Raw genomic sequence first — 23,764 nt, forward strand, 5'->3', positions numbered from 1 at the left:
ATGTTCCATCTATATAGACATCACTTTCTATGCGAGCAATACGAACATCACAAACAAAAGTCTTATCACTATATCATCATAATGGCAAATCTGGAAACTTAGCTACGTGTGCACCACTTGAAATGTGACCAGCTTGGATGTGATGTACATATGATGTACACATGATAACATTAACCTTTTCCCTAGTACATTACACAATAACAATTTCCTAAACCATATGCAGTACACAGCTATAGCAGTACCTTTAATTAGTTACACATAAAAATTTTACTGGTGTCTACATACAAAGGTAACTAGTTAGTTGATTTTCTTGAAGTCATCAAGAATTCCAGCCATAGTAGGTCGTTGGATAGCATCAACACTAACACACTTCGTACTAATAGCCACATATTGAGGCCACTGTGTTTCAAGGGTCCTCAAGTGACCTATAATACTTCCAGTTGGTATTGTCTTGGTCATCACTTCCACTAGTAGCACTCCATAACTGTAAACATCAATCTTCACTGTTTGCTGGCGAGGTGGACCAGTGACTTCTGGGGCAGCGTACACAGCAGCTCCTGGGCCTGGTGTTTGGGCTAGATGAGCAAATTGAGCAGAACCAAAATCAGATAATTTAGCAATCCATCCTCCTCCTCCTTCCCTGGCTTTGAGTAGCACATTAGCAGCACTGACATCACGATGGATGATAGCTTGTGGCCTGATGCTATGCAAGTATCGCAGTCCTTCGGCAACATCAACACATGCTGGCTTGATTTGATGAGTGGTAATTTGACCTTTTCTTAAAGCACTTCTCAGATTGAATTGCATTAATTCTGTGACAATAATGGCAGGCTCGTCGGGAACTGCACCAATAAATCCCACAAGATTTTTGTGGTGACATTTAGCCATCATTTTTATCTCTTTCAGGAAAAGAGCTTGATTGTGTTCACTAATAATCTCTTCATGGATAGTTTTAGCTGCAACTTTTTGACCTTTATAAGTTGCTTCATTGACTTTACCCCATCCTCCTGCTCCCAACAAGTTAGAACTAAAGTGTATGTCATCTCGTGAGATTACCCACAGTCTCTCCACAGCAGATATAGCTGCTTCCAGAGTGTCTAATCTTTCCAAGAGACTAGGAATTATGGTGTTTTCTAAATTGGCACATTTATCAACTGAAGTTTAGTACTTGGTATCCAGTTCCTGGCATCTGGTATCAAGTTTCACATTTTTGGCATCAAGTTCCTGACATCTGGTATTGAGTTTCTGACATCTGGCTTCAAGTTCCTGACATCTGGTTTCAAGCTTTTGACACTTGATATCAAGGGCTTGGCATGTAATTTCTAATCCCTTCGACTTTTTCTTTTCTTCATGAAGTTCTTTTTGGTGTACAGACTCTATCCTATTAGTAGCGATGGATATTTCCTGAGCAGAGACTGTAGGTTTACCGAAATGTGCTGAAAATAAAATGTGACAAGGTGTGCTGGTTACTGGCTAATACATTTCACTGATTTGCACAGCATATAATACACAGTTTCATTAATGTAGACCTGTACATTTGAAAGCATAAATTTATAAGTTACACGATTACATATTTCGCTATTGACTAGTTTTTGGTGGTCTCTTTTAATTTTCCTAAGAACTGCAGCCCATGTTCTCCCCTCCACATTTTATGATGTTAAGCTAAAATTATAAACCTAGCACACCATCAGGTACAATAATTTCGTGCAACCTTGTTTGCCCACTTTATATTGGTATTTGCTTTGTTTCAAAAAGGTTTCATCATGATAAAAATTTGCTTTAAAATATGATTTGTGAAAAGCTATATGCACCGACAACTATTTGCAAACATAACATTTGCGTGGCTAGCTAATCAAATGGGAATGTTAAGTGTAGCTAGTACTGTATAGCTAGTACTGTATGCATGATGAGTAATACAGAAAGGTAAACATGGACATATAAATGCAACTTGCTAATATTGTCGAGTAAGTATATTAGCGCTATTGATAGGTACAAACAAATCACTTTACAATGAACTATAAAAATACAAATACTCTAATTTGTTGTGTTAACAAAAGTGGTCATGTATTTTTATGTGTAGTAATCTTGCTGATCTGGGTCTAGCAACAAAAGGGGCAACAGCACAAAATAAGTGATGATTATCTTCAGTTAAGTAAGATGGAAACACCTCAATCATAAAAATGAATAGAAAGTGTACACACTGTTACTGTTAGCAATGTGCTTTGTATACACATTGTGTAATGGAGCCATAACTACTGATAATGGTGCTTAGTTTGAAACTTTGTGGCCAGTAGAACAACTACATACTTATCCTAATCAGTTTCAACCATTTATTTTATATAGCTTGTTAAAGGATAATATTCACCACAAGATGTGACATGCGTACTGCTGTATATATTCACCTATCACTGGAGGAAAATGGTGACTTTAAACAAAGATGTGTGTGTTGTGCAACATATAGGATTAGACTACGTTGAGTACCTTGTTGTGGATCACGTAATAATAATTTACTGGAGTTGTTTTCATTAAATGATCCATCCTTCTTCTGCAGCAGCAAGTCATGAAGCATTTGTTGGTATCTCTATAGTAATAATAAAAGTACAGTATCAATTATGAGTTGTAATGGTGCCTGATACATACACCCTTGCCAAGCAAGTAAGTATAATCTCTCACAACATTTTAGTTCTTCTAGCCACACTCTACTGTACCTCCTCAGACTAACCTTTGGTGCTTCTGTAGCCAACGTTATAGCTTCAGAGTTATCTCCCTGTTGAAGGAGAAGGTTGCATTTCTGTGTTAACAGTTCTTCTGCTCCTGGCAAGTTGTTCTTGTATGCCATCCTCAATGCCAGGTCAACATCAGACAATTTGTCAATGATATATGGTACAATATTATCCTCATTTACACTGACTGATAGGGCCTAGCACAATAAAATGAATTAACACTTTTAATCACTGAACATATACCATAAACAGCTGATGTTGTGCACTGCAAGAAAATTATTTACTATGAAAATTGCAAATTAACTTATTCAGTAATAACTGCTAATGACTTGTTCTAATTTACCATCATAGAATGACAAATGTATTACATATTACCATCATCTTTTTCTTCCTTCTTTACATACATGCATACAAGTTTTTAGTCATGATAAACAGTCCTAACACCAGCTTGTATTTTCCAAAAGCTTATTACAGATGCATCTTGTTACTTTTAGAACACGAAGTTTTTTTTCAGCTGGCTTACTTTTGACACATTTTATTGGCCACACGTCAGGCCACACTTATAAGCAACAATTCAACAAGATGTTACTTCTCAGATAGTTAACCTTGTTCAATCATTCTTTTCCTGTTCCAGCAAATTCTGCTGCCAAACAGGGTTGACTTGCTGTCAATCAATCTCACAAGTAGCTGCATGTACTCAGACTTAATGAAAACTATAGCACTCAGATGTGGTCTTCCTCCTTAGACGGCCCTGCTACAATTGCAATATACAATGGCATAGTCTCTTAACCACGCCATTGTATATTGCAATTGCAGCAGGGCCGTCTAACTAGTATTCTTTTAAGAACATTTGTGGAAGGATAAAAGTGAAAAATGATACATTATCAAGGATGGTTTACTTGAATGCTGATCTGTTCTATTTGGGTGCATGGGCAAAAGATGATTTACCTCAAAGAGAAATCACTTCAGAGGATTTCCGTGACATGTCCAGCCATTATTCAGTAAGAAATTGATTATTTAAAGCTAATTAGTACACTTTGCATGGTTTTGGTAAACCAAGAGAAGTTCTCCAAGCCAGTTGTAATTATAAAACACTGCAAGTACAAGAAACATGCTATGCTTTGTACATGGTGTATGTGTCCTAGCTGTTTAGAACTTGTGGCAACGATTTATCTACGTAATACATGGAATACAGGATCATACATAGGCTACAAGGTTTATAATTCTACCAACCTGTCCTTTCCTGTTTACTCCTATAATTCCACTGCAGACTTCATGAACAGCAGTCACAAAAACGGTGTCTCCACTGACGCGATTCATGTAGATACAGACACCACTTATTAAGTCATACAGGTGAACATATCCAAACTTAGTAATGAGATAAATGATATCATGTTTGATACTGATCTGTAATAAGAACATGGTATCTAGTTGTTATTCATATATTCCACACAAGTTGTGATAGCTTTGAATAGTTAAAAATAAGAACAGGTGACAAGTGGTCTACTTAACATCCTTACTTGCATAGCAACAGGAAAATCACTGTTTGCTTCTGCTGGAAATACCACATCAACAGCTTTCCTTTGAAATGGCTCATTGTGGCGTCCAAGCTCCATTATGTAAAGCTGAAACATTATACATGGGTGAATAAATTTGATCAATTACAATTCAAAAACAAAGCACAGTACAGTAATATAGTGGAACCTCGATTATCCAAACACCAATTAACTGAACTCCGGATTATCCAAATACCAAATTGACTGCTCAATTAAGGTATTTTGTCAACAAGTGTATGCTTTATTAGAGTAGTTGAACAAAGCTCTGTATATAGAAGTATGGAAGTTAGATTTTACTTACTGTTTAATTATATGAACACCCTTTCCCCCAATTAGTTCGGATAATCAATGTTCCACTGTATGTACTAAAATGATATCAAGATAACATTATTTTTTTTGTTTATAAAGACATTTCTCTAACCTTGCCTTCTTTTGGTTGATTTCTTACTGCGTACACTAATAGTGTGGACTCAGTTAAGTAGTTTGGCAATTGTAACTGTGCAAATGCTGCAGCATGTCCATCTATTGGTTGACTGATGCCTTTGTCAGTTGAGTATAACTGCATTACACCATGTACTCTACCTTGCTGATAAAACAGGAACAGAAAATTACCAGGTGTTTAATAGCACATTAAAATTACAACTAGATATTTAGAAAAAAGAGGTATACCACTTACAATACTATATTTGGATGACTGTAATTTGTTTCACATATAATGCACTTGGAGGGGGGGTTCCAGGGGATTAGGAAACCCCATTAGATTTTATACATTATCTGGAATGCTAAGAAACTGAAACTTTAAACAGGTTTCCAAAATAAAACATCCACGATAATTTTATTGAACAACAATAATTAGAATGAAGAATCAAGACATTTTAGTCTGGAAATTAACCAACCTAATACAACAGTCACCTGGTAATCCCTTGAAACATTGACAAGTCTAATACACATTTTGTCTGAGTGAATTTCTATGAATACATTATGACTGGGTATCATGTCACTATCGCTGGGAAATTCATCTTGTGCTTATTGTAGGCTCAGCCATTTGATATGCATACCTTCTTAGTGATATATACATTTAATTTTCTTAATTTTCCTCTCCTACTAAATTGATAGTTTTTCATCCACAAAATATCAATGCAGGCAAACAGATTAATATCATACAATAGCTCACATGATTCAGAACATAATTGTCTGCTCTAGACTAGCTACGTAGTTACTGACTCCCAAACCATATTATTTTCAACATCCATGCTGTGCATCTCCTTTCCTGTATGTTAGCTATAGAACCATCACCACTATGCTGAACCATTGCCTACTAACTACTTGTTTTCCACTTTTACAGACTGCTGCCATGCTGTTTCTAGATACCGTATACAATACATTGTGTCTAGTTGATTTGATGTGCACTTCATTTGTACTAAGTAAAATATCAGCTTGAAATACTTGTATCTCTGCATTAGTATATCTCAAACTTTTCCTGAGGGAAGGGGGAATGCCCCAATACTGGCCCCTAGCATGAGCATTCCACACATGCTGAGTGTGTTTCTTACACTCAGCATGTATTGATTTACCCGCCTATAGTATAGCTGCATAGTAATTTGACTGTAAACAAATTAGGTTGGGGCTATACACTTGCTTTTACTGCCCCGGGGCCACTTGATTTCTCTTGGCAGCCCTGGCAGGCTTGCTTTACTTGCACTCAATTTCAAGGCGATTGAATTACGTATTCAAGCAGTTTGTGAAGTGCACAAAAAGATAAAATTAAATGAAACATTGGGTGCAGATTGGGAACAACCGGAGCAATTTCATTGTTCATATGTAAATGCCATATTATTTGGCAGGTATTTTCAAAGCTCACTCACCAAAGCTTTTATGCCGACAACTAGTAGCCACTTCAATGACTTATCAGCTCTATAGTTGATGATCTGGCAGGATCTCAGACTAGAATGAATATCGAATATTTTCTCTGGGTCTGTAAGACCTGAAATTAAATACTTAAAGGATAAAATCAGTAACTAACTCCAGCACACCCACCATTTACTGACCAATGATACACTGAGTCCTCCGTTACCATACCAATTACTTCAGAACTTATCCACTTCCAGAAGACGACATCACTAGTCATATTGAAACCCTTTGTTTTATTCTTTTCTATCAAGTATTTGTAGTGTCTTGCCAGCTGCAATAAAACAGAGTATTGTAGTACATGTGATACAGTTAATAATTTTGATTAGGTTATACATGTATGTATTATATTTCAACCGCCAGGAAATGCCACCCAGTTGTCGACCCAACCATACATAGGAAGCTCATATTCAACTACACATGTATGTATGTACCACTTCTCCTCCCCTACTACCATAGTATCCATACAGCACAGCTGAGGCTTTCCAGTATGTTTAACATGTGTTAATATCAAGTTATTCTAGCACTAAAATGCAAATACTGTAGAATGCTGGCATTCACACTGTTCAACCACATATTAAATAGCTATATGGCTAGGCAAGCCAATTGGACGCATGCTTTTTCTGCGTGTGTTTGTCCTGTGTGTACTATTAGAGCAACTGCTGTAACTTCTTTCATAGCTAGCTTCATTATAAAAACAGACCTGGGTGTGGCAACTGCTTGAACCTACCCAGTAGCTACTGCGAGTAGTGCTATACATTCTGAATACATTTCTTTTGTTGTCAGCAAATTAAAGATACTGAAACTATGTTAGCTGCATGATTAGGACAAGTGTACTACAACCATGTAGATTCTATCTTTCATTAATGCAGGAAGGCACATGCAAATTACCATAGCTTACAAGGATGGCATAAGGTTCATATGGTTTTAAAAATTCAATATCATCATGGATATTACATAACTACAGGATGTGAATGGTGTGAGTATTGTCAAGACACGTAGTACAAAACAACAAGCATGCCAACAAGCAAACACTTGGTACCGTAAAGCATAATAGACAAGGCATTGAAAACAGCAATAGCACAATATCATTATAAGGCCACTTATTGTTAACTTTATGTTTCAGATCAGAACGTTAGCCTAAACCAGGTGGAATATTAATTACTATTACAACCTTATATGCACCTGACTGTTTTATTAGAGATAGCAGAATGCTCTATTAGAGTATCTCAATCTTATATTAATACTTATCGAAAAGTGAAAGGGCCCTTCTCCTGACATTGGAATTGGTCCTTCAGCCCATCTAGCTTTCCTTTCTCTATGTCTAGCTATGTAAGCAATAACTTATATACAATCATAAACATTGAGATGATGAAAGAGCAAAATAATACCAAATTTAGGCAGTGAGACATAGCAACGCAGGCAGTAGATCTGAAACATAAATATTAAGAATAAGTGACCTAACCCCAGGAGTGGATCCAGGAGCTGGCAAGGGACAAGTTCAGATCCACAATATAAAAATATTTTAAAAGGAAGCCACTCTGAGCAGCTAGTATAATAGCTAGCTACAATCTGTTATAGTTGATGTAGCTACAAACATAACAGCAAACAATTACCTCTCAGTAGTGATTCACCATTGAATTTTATCATTTAGGCCATAGCAGAAGTTTGTGAAGTCTTAAAAAGCCACCAGAAAAGCTATTAATATGCCAAACGATAATTATTTCAGAGGCACTTAATATGCATGAAGGTGCTGGATGACAGTTTGGGGTGAAGTTGCAGTAAAGAGAGGAGATATATCTGCCTTTCAATATGATAGTAATTTTTGAAACTGATTTTAGCTTTACTGGCATATCATAGTGATGTAAGTTAGCTCTTCCTAAAAGGAAATGCAGAGGAGGAGGGGTGGGAGGTAGGAGTGGGGGCATTTTCCCCAAATACCCCATGCTGGATCCGCCATTGAAACCCAATATAGGACAGGTAGTGAGAGGTCCGCAACACAGCTGAATCTTTTACCACTGCATCTTCACGAATCTTCTAAATCTTAGTCAAATCCTGGTAAAACTTTGGATTCTTCAGGATACTATACATTACGTCTGCTGAATTTTTAAAGTTGAATCACTGAATCTTTTGTGAATCTGTAAAGATTCTGAATCTCATTTTGCAAATTTTGGCTACATTGCAGACCCCTCAACAGGTACTGATGCTAAATTACAACCCAGAATAAGTAGTCACACCATTTCATACATTGCTTCCACACTAGCTATAGTTATATACCGTATAGCGGAAAATTTTGGCAGGAGAAAATTTTGGCGAATTTGGCGAGTATACATGGATTCGCCAAAATTTTATTCACCATTTTTATAAACACTGAAAGTGCAGTAGACGCTGTTCATCGGTGAGTGAATTAATTTATTCTGTGAATACTGAGTGGTTAATCTTCCGCAAGTATCCACAGCCAGTATTAGACTAATACATGTAGCTCGGGCAGATGGGCAATTCACTCGAGCGATTCAGCTCAGTGCCCATCATGTGCAAATGCCTTGCCTCGCTTGCCACATGCCAGCATTCCAGTCTCGATTACTGACTTTGCACGTTGTTTTTATTTCAGCTAGCTATTTACATAAGAGTGCGTCGATTCGAATCAGAGGCATTGAACTGTAGTACTTTGTACGTAGACATCGCAAAGCTTCGTCGCCAATGCTGTCAGATTAAAATTGCGTGGGCAAAGTAATGCCATGCATTCGTCAAAATATTATTCGCCAATTTCTGCCAATGATCAATTCGCCAAAATTTTCCGCTATACGGTACATCCATTGCTGGATGCTACAAACATATCTGAAGCAGTACTAAGTATACTACATAATAATTATGTTCACCTTTCAATGCAATAATATCTAAATCAGGGTTCATTATTGCTGAGTCACCATGTATTGGATATGTTGTTGTCTTGCTTGGCATTGCCACATCTACGACGACCAAATTTGATTGTTCCTTATATTTCTGCCGGACACAAATATACTTATCGGACTCCATTGTGACAGTAGCAAACCCAATTGTGTTGACGTGAACCCCATGATCCTGGAGCTAAATATGACATGGGCAACATTTAAGTAGGCCATTCTGTATAGTAGGGATCATAAAGGCTTAATTTATTAAGTCCTTTTTGTGGTATGGGTATCGATTGGTTGGTAGCACTCCAATCACTAAAACCATCTAATATGTAACAAAATCAGCTTTACAGAACAGAGGTTCCTCAACCCTGCTTGGTCTCCACCACACAGCAGAGTCAGGGATGCTGCCATTAGCCGCATCACCTATCTACACACACATGCACGCACGTACGCACACACATGCACACAGTGTTGGGGGTAACGCGTTACATAAGTAACGCATTACATAATAATTATTACTTTTGTGGTAGTGAAGTAATATAACGAAATATGCTGTAAAAACAGGTAATATAACTCAAGTTACTCACTTGCAAATGTAACGTGTTACCTAAGTAATGAAGTTACTGTAACGAGTCTAATATTATGTACTTTAAGTAACGATCAAAGTTATTAATCCTGTTAGTGATCCACTGAGTAACGCCTAGCCACTACAAAGTAACAAAGCGTACTGAATGAAGCTTATTCACCAGCTTCTTGCTTATAACCACTGTCCAACAATGCAATCATGTCACGTGATAAAGTGGTAGTTTCACACGTGACAGCTTAAGGCTGTGGACACAAAGTGATATAATATGTAATATTATTATAGTTACTTTATTTTATGGGTAATATGTAACTGTAACTAAATAGTTCAGTTGTGTAATATGTAACGAGTTACATTTAAAAAGTAACTGTCCCAACACTGCGCGCGCGCGCACACGCATGCACACACACGCACAAAGCCTACGGCAGCCGTGCAAAGCACAGCTATTGCCACCCAGTGAACCAGCACTGGTGCACCCACTCGTGTATTTGAACATTGTCCAGGCAAATAGTAATGTTTCACGGAGAGAGGTCGTGGAACCTGAAGTCCCACAACGACCCAATACTGCTAAGCGAGTTGGGAATTCGTTTCCTCAGTAAACACCAGGTACCCATTGATGTTATAGCTGGGTGGGCTGCTTCCTCAGATGACACCAGACTACCAGGTCCCCAATATACAGCTGGGTAGACTGGAGCAATGTGAGTAAAGTTTCTTACTTGAGGATACACAGCAACACCAAATTGGCATAATCGGGCATGAAACCTGGAGCCTTTCGATTACCAGGCCGACACTCTAGCCACTTGACTATATGTTGCGCCTCACTGCACACACACACACGCACGCACGCACGCACGCACACACACACAGACACAGACACACACACACAGTCCCTACTCTACCTTTAAAACCTCCTGAAAGTTAATGGGTACTATCAAATCTTTCTGAAGTGACATCGTCGCGCGTCGCTACCGAGAGGTCCGTAAAACAAGCTGCAAAAGCTCTTTGCGGTCTATATGCCTACACTGGTATGCACTTCTCTTTACATGAACACGTCAGGAAACAGAAGTAGCTTCATGCGTACGGGTCGTACGAGTAGAGGCCTAGGCCTAGCTTGCACGTGAGCGATCGCATAGTGCGGGGGCGTGACGTCTGAAACCGTATACTTTTGTAGGAAAAATTACGGACACCGCCCAAAATGCTGCCTCATAAACCATTAATTCACCTTTATAGAATAGCCTTAATAGCCTTAGCCTTAATAGCTGTAAAACCCCTGCGCATGCAGTCACAAGGTGGATAGAAGCCAAATGAAACAGTGTACGCCATGCACATATAGCTAGCTATACAGTAGTAGCTACATGCACAATAACAAAAAACTCACAGATGGCAAGTGCTTTTTCTGGTTCTGATGACTGTCTGCTTTCTTTTCCTTTTATTTTCAATTACATGGTCATCTTAAGCTTCGTCATGTAAGGAAACCACACTGAGCTGACATATACATTAATTTCACAAGGTCATTCTTATGTTTATGTGTTTGTCTCGTATGTCATCTGTTTTGGTTTATTTTTGTACTCTTCCTTGCCATGTTTGTACTGTACATTTTGCATGTATGGGTCACATGTGTCCGAGGTATTTTAATTGTGTGTTTTGAACATCTTACTGATGGTAGTGCTTATACATGGCTGCACTTATAAAAAGGACCCAAGATAGGGCCACACCCCGGCTTAAGGAATCAAAATATACATTGCATAGCTACCATGATTAGAGCTTAGCTAGGACACCACCCTTAATGACCTGGGACACATATTATGGCACTGAACCATACACCACTTTATTATATATTTGTCAACAGCAAGATTGATATACTCTAATAAAACAGTCCCAGACACACATATATTTTCATAGCTATGCTATGACAAAGTTAATCATTTTAAAACATAAAGTAGTTCAGCAATAAAAGTAGTGTAACAAGAATATAGCTATAGCTGATCTATACAAAGCCCTACTTCAATTTGTATGGTGGTAACAAATGTAAGGATTTTTCCATATAGTTATTTTTATGAAGGATTTACAGCATATAAGTGTGTAGGACACTTGGTCCTGTAGGACACTTGGTCCTACAGCCTGTTTAGAGATGCGATTCAAATTTCCTCGTGGATTATATTTTATCGCTGGAACCCTCAAGTATTCAGCCTATTACTATTATAAGCAAATAATAGGTGACTGAAGTATCAAACATGATGCATAATAGGCAGCTGTAGAACTCGTGACCCACAATAATGCATGCATACCATGCGTATAATTATGGGAAATGCTCTATATCAAAATTTTACATTTTATGGCTGGCATGACTATACAGTGTACCATGAACAGAAACATATTGTTATTGCTATTAGAGCTTTACAGTGACCAGCACTGAAGGTCTGACAGCAACATGTGCTGCACTGTACCAAACATTAGTTCACTAAAGTAACAGGAACCTGCCGATTGACATGGTCACAATAATGAGGTGGTCTAATTAGAAGTGAGCACTAATAGCAAGTTTAGAATTCAGGCATTCATGGAATTCATGGGTACCTTCGAATGAAATATAAAATTTACAAACAACATTAGGCTAGCCAAGTTGGATCACAGTTTATCACCAAAAAATGTAAGGGTGAGTATTCAATTTTAAGTTTCATTATGTGCTATACTTGCAGAATTCATTATAATATTGCTGCACAAGCTGGGGAATTTCTAGCTAAACTTACCTGCTATGAGTTTTAATAGTACAAAAATGTCACAGCCAGTTATAACCATTGTGTAAGTGTAATGCAGCATCATAATATTTGCAAAACCTCTCCTAAAAGAGATAGTTGTTGGTATAAAACATGAAGTCTTTGACATGCACTCAATTCAGATGAAGCCAGACCATCTTACATGTATATCATACAAGTGTGGTAAACCATAAGTTACTGACTAATGTACTATTTTCATTCACATGGTTATTATGCTTAAAGAAAGCTACATCCAGTCAATACAATGCATTCCAACTCAGAGCACTGTGCCCCACATTTTTGTTTTATTAGAGTGTTATGTATTGACTTTAGGATATTTAGCTCAAAGATTTTTGCTTAGGCTCCTAGGCTATGGGCAAACACCTCAAACAGGCTCTGCCTTCTGTGTACACCCTCCAGTGCCTAACTGGCAAAGTAGATAATAACAACAACGACTGTTGTATTAGAGTGTATCTCAATCTTTTTCTACTCATATATAGTCTTGTGAATAGTATAAGTGGCTACATACCTACGGGAGAATATAGATATATAGAGGAAGATCATACAGGATAAAAAGAAATCTTATAGTATGTGGTATGCATTATTTTATTAAATGCGGCATGTCATTTGAGATCACTGGAGTGTATAATTAATTATTTTAGTTATTATTTGCATGTTGGGATAAATGTACCAGAAGCTGTGAATCACATCTGATTTTAGACCACATTTTATATTGTTGGCATGAACACCATTGAATGTGTGGATGGAGGTCTATATCATCAACTGTTGAACTAATGACTATACTAAAGGTATTCATTTCCTGATACAAGTTTAGCTGCTGTAGATTTAGCTGCCAAGTATTGCTGCAACTGCACGTGCATGCTCTATGAGCTGGTGTTGTTTGATTATGTAGTGCTGTTGTTACTGTTCAGAGGCTTAGCAAACATAGCCTTAATGGTCATGAAACTCCACTGATCAGATGCAATTAATTAATACCACAAATCACCTTGTCTTGGAGTTGATCAGCTATCTCCTGTGCTGTAATATTAACGTACTTCAGTGCATGGTTGCTCATTTTCAAACACTGTTGATCATTTGACCTCCAAGAGATTTCTAGAATTCTAGTTCAGTATACTCTTCCCCCTCCCATGAATCGAAGGTCCTGTATACCATAGTCACCCCACTCCTCCAGAAGATGATACAATATAATTATTATAATTCTTTGACTAGCTATACCTCCATAAGCCTAGATATACATTGAAGTAATAAAAGTAGTGAACATTCTCAGGTAAAAAAACACATACACAAAAAATAAACACAAATAATTATAAGTGCAGGTGGCTACTATAGCTAGGTAGTCTACCGATCAGTTGACCACAACAACATGTACAGGTCATCACTATCAGGAGTAACAACTGGTTGTTGGTAGTGACCAGGTGATGTCACTTGAGGGTAGTTGTATGTTGGTGGACGACTCTCACGACTGTATTGACTGATGCCATGGTAACCAAGAGCAAAGTTAATCAATAGGATGCCATCGTCAGATTCATGATGGTCACTGTTCACAGTGGTGGTCTTGAGTTTTTGAGTGGTAACTTTAGGATGGTTTAACTGTTTTATGAACAACAAACAATTCACAGGGCTGTCCTGTAAATGTAGTACAGCACGTACAACCATCTTGGTTATGTCCACCACAAGTATAGCCCCACCCTTCATTCCGATATACACATCACCATGAAGACCACTCATACTCCTGATGTGACAGTTTTTAGCTAACAAACAACATTAAAAATTATTTAAATAAGATGCTACAATATTTACCATTATAGTTTGGGATCTTCTCCATTATGATTGCCTCACAATCCAGGCTGGTCACATGGCTTGGAGTTGATGACCACTTGTGTAATGTACTTCCTGAAGCTATTAATATGGAGTCCTCTCCTGATGCCATACAACAGGCCCCATATGAATTATTGTACTTTCCTGGGTTGTCATAACAACCAGAACTAAACATATTTAGTTGATCATCTGCACTACACACCCACAACTGCTGAGTGGTAGGTACTATTAAGGCACAAATGGGATCACCACTAAGTTGTATGGCGTGATCAGGTAGGATTACGTTAATCAGTTTACCAGGCTGTATATCTAGTTTAGTAAACACTGCAATAGTTGATGGCTTAACTAGTACAAGCAACGCCTCCTGTTCCTCTTTGTAATATCCCATAGGTAAGTGTATCATGTCAACAATACATAGTTTACTATCCCAGTAACCCACTGGTAGTTTACTATCAACATTGATCACTTTAATGACCCCAGATGATGACCCCACCCACACATTACCATCCAGTGACACCATACAACTGATTGGTGACTTCATGTCGTACGCCACCTGTAAGTGATCATGTGATCAATATGTTATGATATCATATCATCAGTGATCACCTGAGATGATGTACTTGACTGCTGCGGGTCAGCCACACCCACTACACCATCAGCAGTACCATACCACACTTCATTGGCTTCACTTTTGGCAAAATCTGGCTTGTTACTGGCTAGAACAGGACTGGCTCTACCTGACCGGTGTATCTTGGGAGAGTATCTTGGTGTGGTGGTGGAAGATTTGTGATGCTGTTGGACACCTCTATGGTACCTCACTGTCACTGATGTGATGACTACATGCCCTTGAGGCTGCATCAACATGGCATAATGTAGTCTAGTAAATGCTGAGCAGTCTGCTAGTTGTCTTATTACAGAGAAAGATGGTCTGTGGTGAGGTTTACTACTCCAACACCAACACATTAACTCATACATCATCTGACAACTAGGACGATGCTATATATCAAATAACAACAAAACGATTAACTTTAATATGTAGTTAATAGCCAGTTATTACCTTTGGTAACATCTCAGGACGCATTTCAGCTTTAAGGAGATAAGCCCTAATGGGAACAGAGATCTTCTCAAATGGTTGGATGAAAGTGAACAAGTAGAACAGTAGCATCCCAAATGAATAGACATCAATCTGACAACAGCAAATCATCAAAGCAGTAGCACTAGCCCAGCATTATAGTAACTACCTTAAAAGTGTACACCTGTTTTCCATCATGGAGTATTACCTCAGGAGGCAAGTAAGGGGGAGTCCCTACCATACCTCTCATGCCCTAAGGCACAACTTGTTTACTTATACCATAATCAGCAAGTTTTATTTCAACATCACAATGCTCCCAGGGTAGGTGTGGCTCAGGGAATTTCCACACAAGCACATTGCCAGGTTTAAGATCACGATATATGATCTTGTTACTATGTAAGTATTCCATTGCTGATGACAACTGAGTGAAAGAGATCATGCTGTTATGTCCTCCTGCTTATACATACTCACCTGACATATAATCTTCTGCAGTGCATATCGACCTATTCTGGAGTCATTTTTGTGGTAATGGTTGACAATATTCTTTAGCGATCCCAACGGTGCAAACTCCAGCAGCAATCTGATTGGCTGAAATACTATGCCAATCAGTGGTAATATATTTGGATGATGAAGGGAAGCCATAATCCTGCCCTCAGAATTAGCACTCTGGTAGTGGTGCCATGCCATCTCTTCCTTAGATGGGCGGTAACCTGGCTGAGTGAATGTCTTTATGGCTACCTGCTTGGTCTCCACTCCCTATGAGGTTGAAAGGGACATAGTATGACATACCAAGATACCATATATATGTACATGCACTCAATACCTGCATCTTAACAGTAGCTAAATAGACACAGCCAAAGCCTCCCTCATCAAGATAATCTTTCTGAGTCACATCTTCCGGATTAATCCGCATATTGAATGCCAGATCAGCAAATATCTGAGGATGTAGACCATGCAAAAGTACTGCAATTTTAGTTTACCATTGCATGCACACACATACACACACACACAATGCAAAGCCAAAAGCAAAGCCTTCAGCTGCAGTACTAGCACGGTCATGCCTAGCCAGTGAACCAGCACTGGGACCCCTGTGCACTTCAGGTGCTGGGAGGCAGCACAGACAAATCCTCCTGGGGCACCCGCAGGAGGCTGTACCATGTCCCACAGGTGAAGGTGTGGGCATCCAAAGTCCCACCTGAACCTTCACCCACTATGTAAGACATGGACAGTTGGTATTTACTTTCCCAGTTAATACCGCATACCCATTGATGTTACAGCTGAGTGGGCTACTTCTCCGCCACCAGGTCCCATTTAAATGGCTGGGTAGACTGGAGCAATGTGAGTAAAGTTTCTTCCTCAAGGAAACAACAGTTTGGTGTAACTGAATCAAGCCAGGATCCTTTCAATTACCAGGCAGATGCTCTAGCCACATGGCTATGCTGCCTCACCAACACACACAAAATAAAAGCAAAAACTTGTTGGCTGCCTCTGGCACAGTCATGCCTATCCAGTGAACCAGCACTGGGACACCTGTGTACTACAGGAGTTAGAACAAGCAAATCCTCTTGGGGCAGGACTATTAACCCATAGGAGGCTATAGCTATACCGTTTCTCACAGGTGTGAAGGTGTGGGCATTTGAAGTATGACCTGGACCTTCACCTGTTATATGAGACATGGACACACACATGTGCACACACACAAAAGCAAAGGTTACAGAAGCCATGTGAAACACAGCTATTGTCACCCAGCAAACCGGCACTAGGATGCCTGTGCACCACTTAGGCACTTCAGCCTTGTGCAAGCAAATCCTCCTGGGGCAGGGCAAGTGAGGACTGTCCAGGTCTCATAAAGAGAAGTCGTAGAACTCAAAGTACCTCAACACCGCTAAAAATGTGACAAGGACAGTTGGGCATGCTTCCCCAGTAAGCAACAGTTACATATTGATGTTACAGCTGCTTCCCAGATGCCACCAAGCTACCAGGTCCTCAATATAATAGTGCTGAAACAAATAGCAATTTTTACTATTTGAATGGTTGTGAACAAAACAACCGAATATTGGATTATTCTTTAAGGTCATACTTTTATTGAATAAGTACTGAAACCTTTTATTAGGGAGCCAAAGAGCTATTTCCATTTTTTCTGAAATAGAATTTTTACAGCATAGATACATCACTTCAGTCACAATCTTAACTTTCAAGGCTGACTTTTCCATCTGAATACAGTGTACAAAGTGCTAACAATTATTCGAATAGCGTGTTAACGAATCGAATAGTGTCATACTGACCGAATTATCCGTTTCAGCACTAATATATATATATATATATATGTATGTACTAGATAAAGCACTGCCGCGAGTGCTATACGGTAGATATAGCACGAAAAGAGTGGGCGAGAGACAAATATAGCACGAGGCGAAGCCGAGTGCTATATTTCGTCTCGAGACCACTCTTTGAGTGCTATATTTCACGTATAGCACGAGCGAAAGGCAGTGCTTTATCTGGTATAGAGAACTGTAAACTTGAGGTACACACAAGACACACGAAACAATTAGAAACTCACGGCTACCTCTGGGCTGTACATAAGGTGCAACACACCTCCACACAGGATCAACTCATTTCGAGTAGCTGAGACATCCTTTAGTTCACATGACTGCATGTTAAGTACAGACAGGTCAGCAGGAAAGTCCCTCATCAAATCCACTTCATTTGTAGAATTATTATTCAGCCACACCTTCTCAAGTTTTGGCGCCAAACAAGGTAGGTCATGTGGTATTTTAGTGAAACAATTAGAAGACAAGTCCAATGACTGAAGACAACACAATGATGTGCTATCATTACCATCATCTAGTAAACTGGCATCACCACTTGGTGACCTTCTCTTCTTCTTGAGAATATCTCGATAGTTCAGCCGAGCAACAAACATATCCAACTTGGACTGTCTGCTGTCATCACTTCTTGTGCTGCAGTCAACAGGTTGGAAGCTCTCATCCTCTTGATCCTGGTATAACTGACTACCACTAAGTTCATGTAACCTGCTCAACTTGTTACTGGCAAGGTTAAGTGTTAACAAACTGATACTAATCCACACCGTGGTGGGTAGGTCTTTGATCTTATTGTTTTGGGCACTGACTACCTCTAGGTGAGGCAGTAGGAACAGCTTGCTTGGTAGGGTAGTCAATGAGGTATCATTGATGGTGAGTGTTTTCAGGCAATAACAAGAGTAGCTCATCTCATTTGCATCTCCGCTAGGTAGTTCCTCAATGTGATTATTGGACAGGTCCAGCTCCTTTAGGTTTTTTAAGCTCAATAATTCCAGTGGTACACATTTCAGTTTATTTCTGGACAATGTCACTGCGCCCCAATTGGACTAGTGATTGGTTGGGAAATGACTTCAGCATATTGCTTTATCATTTCCTTCCCTGCTGCCATGATTACTGAATGTTCAGCATCCCAACTGTCAGCAAATAACTCTTTTACTATTTCAACTGCATGTGCTGCAAGATGGACCCAAAGTGGGTCTACACTGCACAACTGTTTTCCATCAAGTATTCTTTTCCACCCTTAATCAGACCTAGTACCTCTTTGTAGAACAATAATAGGGGCAGGACCTCACTTATACCAACACCAAGATGCAATGCCTTATCTAGTCCACTATGAACCTCATGTTTTATTAGTACACTGATAACTTCTGTAGATCCAGAGCAGACAGCCTTCAACAACAACGTATCATCATTGTAAAGACGTGATGGGTCACAGTGGTTAATGATAGCTAGCATCTAACATTACATCTAAACATTGATAGCGTTTTTGAGTTATTGCCTCATCCAGTGGACTCTCCATGTCTGTTGCTCTTAACCAAAAGTCTCTACTGGCAGGCCCCCTTACACCCAGTTTAGACCATGACTCAAAGACATAAGCCATCAATTCATGACAGTTATTCTTCACCATAACATGTAGGATATTCTCACCCTTTGTGTCAGCAGCAAATAACTTCATCTTCTCCACATATTGATGGTAGTTGACAGGGAATAGTGGGGCAGCTGGGATGGCAGGTTCTACACCCATGACTAACTCGATATGACTTGCACTAAGTTTTTCACCCCTGTGTGGGAAACCTGCAGGGTTAGAATTAACCACTTCCAAACCAGAGTCAACTTTTTCGTGTGCATAGTGCAGAGACCTAGTAGAATTGGGAACAGAGTCTTCCTCAGCAATGGTAGCAACATGTGGAGTATACTTGGTCTCAGGCCGAAGAGGAGAGGCCTCAGCAGGTCTCACTATTGAAGTGAATGACGGAGTGTGAGGCTTTTTACTCTTCTCCTTCATAACAAGATCAAACAACCACTTGATGTAGTCCATGTCATTATTAGCACATGCTACATGGAATAAAGACTGACCATCTGTATCAATGGTAGCTAAAAGTTCAGGAAAACGTTCAGTGATAGAATATCTCATTTCAAACTTGTTCATCACAGCAACAAAAAGGATGGTATGACCGTTATTGTCATTGACAATGTATGTCATATTCAGATTGTCCACCAGGTGGTTTATCAGCTGTTCATTACCTTACAAGCTCTATAGGGCAAATATATATATAACATAACAGAATTTATAAATCACTTTTACTAGTTTGTACACTCTCAATGCATGTATATATGTCATAATCTTTTATGTTAATTGGATGTATATAAAAAACTTGATAGTTGAGCATAAACACTGGGCTCCAGAGTAAAACTTGGTGGAATTCTTTCTGTTAACCCTTATGTAAATATCCCATGACCCATGCCTTATATAGGATACTTTTACAACCCACAAAATGTCTGTTGTGGCATTATAGCTGAAGCAAATGATACGAGTCATGGTGTGCTAGTACATAGAAGCCATGAAAGTACTTTTCATGCCACCATTTCCTCCTTATGGGGTACCTTAACATGCACCCATTTCTTCCTTGGCTAATTACCATGGAACATTAATTTTGGACTCCCAAAACATCTGGTCCATCCATCTGGAAACATTTTTTCCCATCAGAATTACTGGAGGATGAGTAAAACCTACAACAATCATCCTTGACTTAAGGAATTTCTAGGAGGTTTCTTCCAGAGATGGACCGATACCACTTTTTACTGATACTTCCGATATGAGTATTTGTACTGAAATTATCTGCCGATACCAATTCCGATACCAATATTAAGCATTGAAGCCTAGACAAGTTTATTATAGAAAATTTTCTGTTGTGATACATAGCTAGCTATTAAAATATCACGGTAATTGTTCAGTTTGATTGATCTCAAGTTTCAAAATATTCATTGTCTAAACATCGTTGTGGATTACTAATTTCTTGATTTGAGGTAAGTTTATTGACTAGGTAATTACTTGCGTGTTACAGCCTTGCAACCAAAGAATGAAAGTGAAGAAAACATAATACGAGGAATGAGTTCATAACATATAGCATGGACCATTTGTGTTCTCTGTCGTCAGTAACACAAGACTATCCCTACCACTGTTTACAAACTATTAATTGGTTTCCCTTTCAGCTGACAACTAATTAAACTTTATAACCAGACAATTTATTGGCTTTGTCGAAATGTTTCTTTACGATAATTGGAAAGCAGTCTTTGTCATAGCATGAGGGGGTAGGTTCGTTTCAATCTTTGACAGTTCAATAACTGGTGTTATTAGTGTTGGCAGGATAAATCAGAATGGGTGGAAAATTGTGGCAAGAAATAACTTGGTATTTGTAAAACTGGTTCCTGTTGGTGGACACGGGATACTCAATTTATTTTATGTCTCTGTTTCAGCGTGATCCAATCAACATCGCTGTTACACTGCTCTGGAAACGATAGCCTAATTGGATCCATCTTGCCTCTGCACCATTTTGATTTTATGAATCAGATTCTGCGGTTGGTGTGGATCCCATGCAGTCTTGGGTAGCGTAGCTGAGTGTGGCATAAGCATCTGCTTTTACCATGCTGCAACATTTTAATTTCCTAGATTTCTTTAAAATTCAGCATTGTGATGCTAACTAAATATAACTGTATGTTACATGATTATGTAGTAAACAATTAAGTTAATTTTTGTGTATTTAATTTGTTATTGAAATTTGTTTCTTTAAAATGTTATTATGTAACTTCCAGTTCATTGATTTGATATAGTCCATGAAATAGACACACCGGCTCAGCTCATCAGTCAATAATAAGAATTGGAAACAAATCACTAATACTGTAACTCAAACTGTTTGTGGTTGTGACTTGTGAGTGAATCGAATTAGCAACTTCATGTATAGTGCAAAATCCAAACATGTGCAACAATTAATAGAATTTAATAGTGTTCCAAGAATGAAATCAGTTTATTAAACAAATTAAAAACATGCAGTGTACACAAAAACATGCAGAAGTAACAAATGCATAATAATGACACCATACATACTTCAAGGGAGCCACCAGGTGTATAGTTGTTATAAAGTACGTCAGATATAATTATAGTACTGTAGCTAAATACTTTGAAAATTTGCACTTTCCTGTGCAAACGTATTGACCAGAAACCAGTCTACTGGAATATAGAACATATTCCAAATTAAATAAGAAATCATAATTTCGGGGTAAAGTGCTGGAAATAATTTTACACTTGTGTAGGAAGCATGGTTCCTACATGTGTAGTGCTTTATTGAAATATTCCCACTGTTGAATTTTGTAAGAAAGATTCCTATACATGGTACAAAGTGTAAGACATCTGTATCCTACAAGTGTATATAGGAATCTTTCTTACAAAACTCAAAAGTGTGGGAATATTTCCTACAAAATTTCTTAATTTTGCCCTACGCGTGTAGGAACCATGCTTCTTACACAAGGATAAATTTTGGTACATCACAGAAAATTTGCTGTGTTAAACTTGCCACAACTTAAAGTTTTGGTTTCTTATTTAGTTTTGAATATGTTATAGTCATCTATATACTGGAGTATATAGCTACACAGTACCTTACTGTTCTACTGACCAACTAACCAATGCCTTAACATGCCTTCAGACTAATGCAAGCAACAAATTCTACAGATTTCGCATTGACTAGGCCTGACAAGTGCCTGCTGTTTGGAAAGGGATTACATTTCCGCCTCTTCTAGATGATCTTCCTTGTTTTGTTACAGTACTTTTTATCAATGTGCTATGGTCCCTACTCTAGTTGAATATTCCAAATTTTTTGTGTACTTGTAAAAGTGTCATCCAAATTATATTAGAAACCTTATTGAATGTCAAAGATCAAAGCACACTATGCATGCCATGTTCTAGCAAATGATCAAGAGCTGTACAAATTACAGTTGAAAGATCAATACTTCAACCTCAGTTTGTACATCAAATGGGATAACAGGTTAAAAGCAGTTAGCAAATTTGTCAGGTAATGTGGTTATGGTGGGTAGAAAGTAGAGATATTCAAAGCAATGAAGTGTGGAAACAAATTTACCCAAGGTGTAGTCATTGTAATAGATGATTAACCAGTTGAAGTAGTGTTATTACTGAACACATGACCAACTAGGTAGCTAGAGATTGATAGAGGATGAAATGTTTGCTATTACACTTCCCGGCAATTCCACAGCTACTTCTTGATAACTAAAGTCATGTGACTTGTGTATGTGTACATAATCCATAGTCATCACTTTGTGCTACAAGAATTGTAAAAATTTAGTGATGGCACATGCTTACGTATTGGAATTGTGGAGCAAATTGTGAAAACAGTCAATGAAATGACATGGTGGCTCCAAAATCTTGTTGGTAACCATTTTGTAAGCTCTCTCCACTGTAGGAGACAAAAAAGCAGAATTTTAGTGAAATCCACACCAACGTTAACTCTCCTCTATGGATGTTTATTAACTTCTAGCACCTGCAATGTAACCAGGGGCGGATCCAGAGTTTGGAAAGATGGGGGGTGCATATTACTGAAAAGTTGAAGAGCAAAAAAATAAAATAAGGTCACAGCAATAATAGCTATCAATAATAGCTATGCTTTACCAAATATATATTATAAATTATGTAAAATAGAATCCTTATTTATAGCTTCATAGGTAGGCTACACTACCTCATGAACACTGTGACTGCTTTATTAGAGTGATTGACTGCTCTATTAGAGTGTCATGATCTTGTATGTAATTTTTTGAGGAGGGACGTGCCCCTGTGTCGCCCCCCTGGTAACGACAGGCACAGCCCAGGCTCTCCAGCCTATAGGATTTGATAGAATAAATCACACATTTAGCCACACCCTTATAGAATTGTAGTAGCTACACTATCAGTTGTTACAGATTATGATGGAGCAATTATGTTAGTTTTGTGAATAATATTTGTAGGTATTATGATGGTATTTTGAAGTGATTACAAAGTTTTAGTGATAATAAAAAGCAATCACACAAGATTACTCTAGTCAAGCAGTCAGAAAGGTAACTACATAATAGC

The 23,764-nt window shown here is 38.4% G+C and overlaps 3 protein-coding genes and 1 pseudogene across 3 annotated transcripts; all 4 read right to left on the reverse strand.

The window, feature by feature from the left end:
• Positions 1 to 18: 18 nt before the first annotated feature.
• On the reverse strand, positions 19 to 1,158 carry LOC136259222 (mitogen-activated protein kinase kinase kinase 7-like; the record flags this gene model as incomplete). The annotated part of the gene is made up of 1 exon (XM_066052709.1): positions 19 to 1,158. A coding segment is annotated over one exon (861 nt), but the record flags the coding sequence as incomplete, so codon positions are not given.
• LOC136258117 (clathrin heavy chain 1-like) lies at positions 1,027 to 10,745 on the reverse strand (annotated as a pseudogene).
• A 2,898-nt stretch (positions 10,746 to 13,643) lies between these two features.
• On the reverse strand, positions 13,644 to 15,716 carry LOC136257553 (uncharacterized). The gene is made up of 5 exons (XM_066050780.1): positions 15,498 to 15,716; positions 15,314 to 15,442; positions 14,863 to 15,252; positions 14,239 to 14,809; positions 13,644 to 14,189 (listed from the first exon to the last, which is right to left on the reverse strand). Exons 1-5 carry the CDS (start codon positions 15,576 to 15,578, stop codon positions 13,777 to 13,779), a joined length of 1,584 nt encoding a protein of 527 aa, XP_065906852.1. The 5' UTR covers positions 15,579 to 15,716; the 3' UTR covers positions 13,644 to 13,776.
• Positions 15,717 to 15,753: 37 nt separating this feature from the next.
• On the reverse strand, positions 15,754 to 19,204 carry LOC136257554 (uncharacterized). The gene is made up of 3 exons (XM_066050781.1): positions 17,895 to 19,204; positions 16,152 to 16,265; positions 15,754 to 16,084 (listed from the first exon to the last, which is right to left on the reverse strand). Exons 1-3 carry the CDS (start codon positions 18,555 to 18,557, stop codon positions 15,764 to 15,766), a joined length of 1,098 nt encoding a protein of 365 aa, XP_065906853.1. The 5' UTR covers positions 18,558 to 19,204; the 3' UTR covers positions 15,754 to 15,763.
• Positions 19,205 to 23,764: the final 4,560 nt, after the last annotated feature.

This window comes from Dysidea avara, chromosome 6 (genome assembly GCF_963678975.1).
Source record: "Dysidea avara chromosome 6, odDysAvar1.4, whole genome shotgun sequence".
In the NCBI taxonomy this organism is placed as follows: domain Eukaryota; kingdom Metazoa; phylum Porifera; class Demospongiae; order Dictyoceratida; family Dysideidae; genus Dysidea; species Dysidea avara.

Coding starts and splice junctions, on each gene's coding strand:
- LOC136257554 (XM_066050781.1), bottom strand. CDS start 18,557: ATGAGCTACTCTTGTTATTGCCTGAAAACACTCACCATCAATGATACC. Junction 16,266..17,894: donor ACCTTATGTACAGCCCAGAG/GTAGCCGTGAGT, acceptor CTACATCCTCAG/ATATTTGCTGATCTGGCATT. Junction 16,085..16,151: donor TAGCTACTGTTAAGATGCAG/GTATTGAGTGCA, acceptor TCAACCTCATAG/GGAGTGGAGACCAAGCAGGT.
- LOC136257553 (XM_066050780.1), bottom strand. CDS start 15,578: ATGAGAGGTATGGTAGGGACTCCCCCTTACTTGCCTCCTGAGGTAATA. Junction 15,253..15,313: donor GTCCTGAGATGTTACCAAAG/GTAATAACTGGC, acceptor TTTGATATATAG/CATCGTCCTAGTTGTCAGAT. Junction 14,190..14,238: donor GAAGATCCCAAACTATAATG/GTAAATATTGTA, acceptor GTTGTTTGTTAG/CTAAAAACTGTCACATCAGG.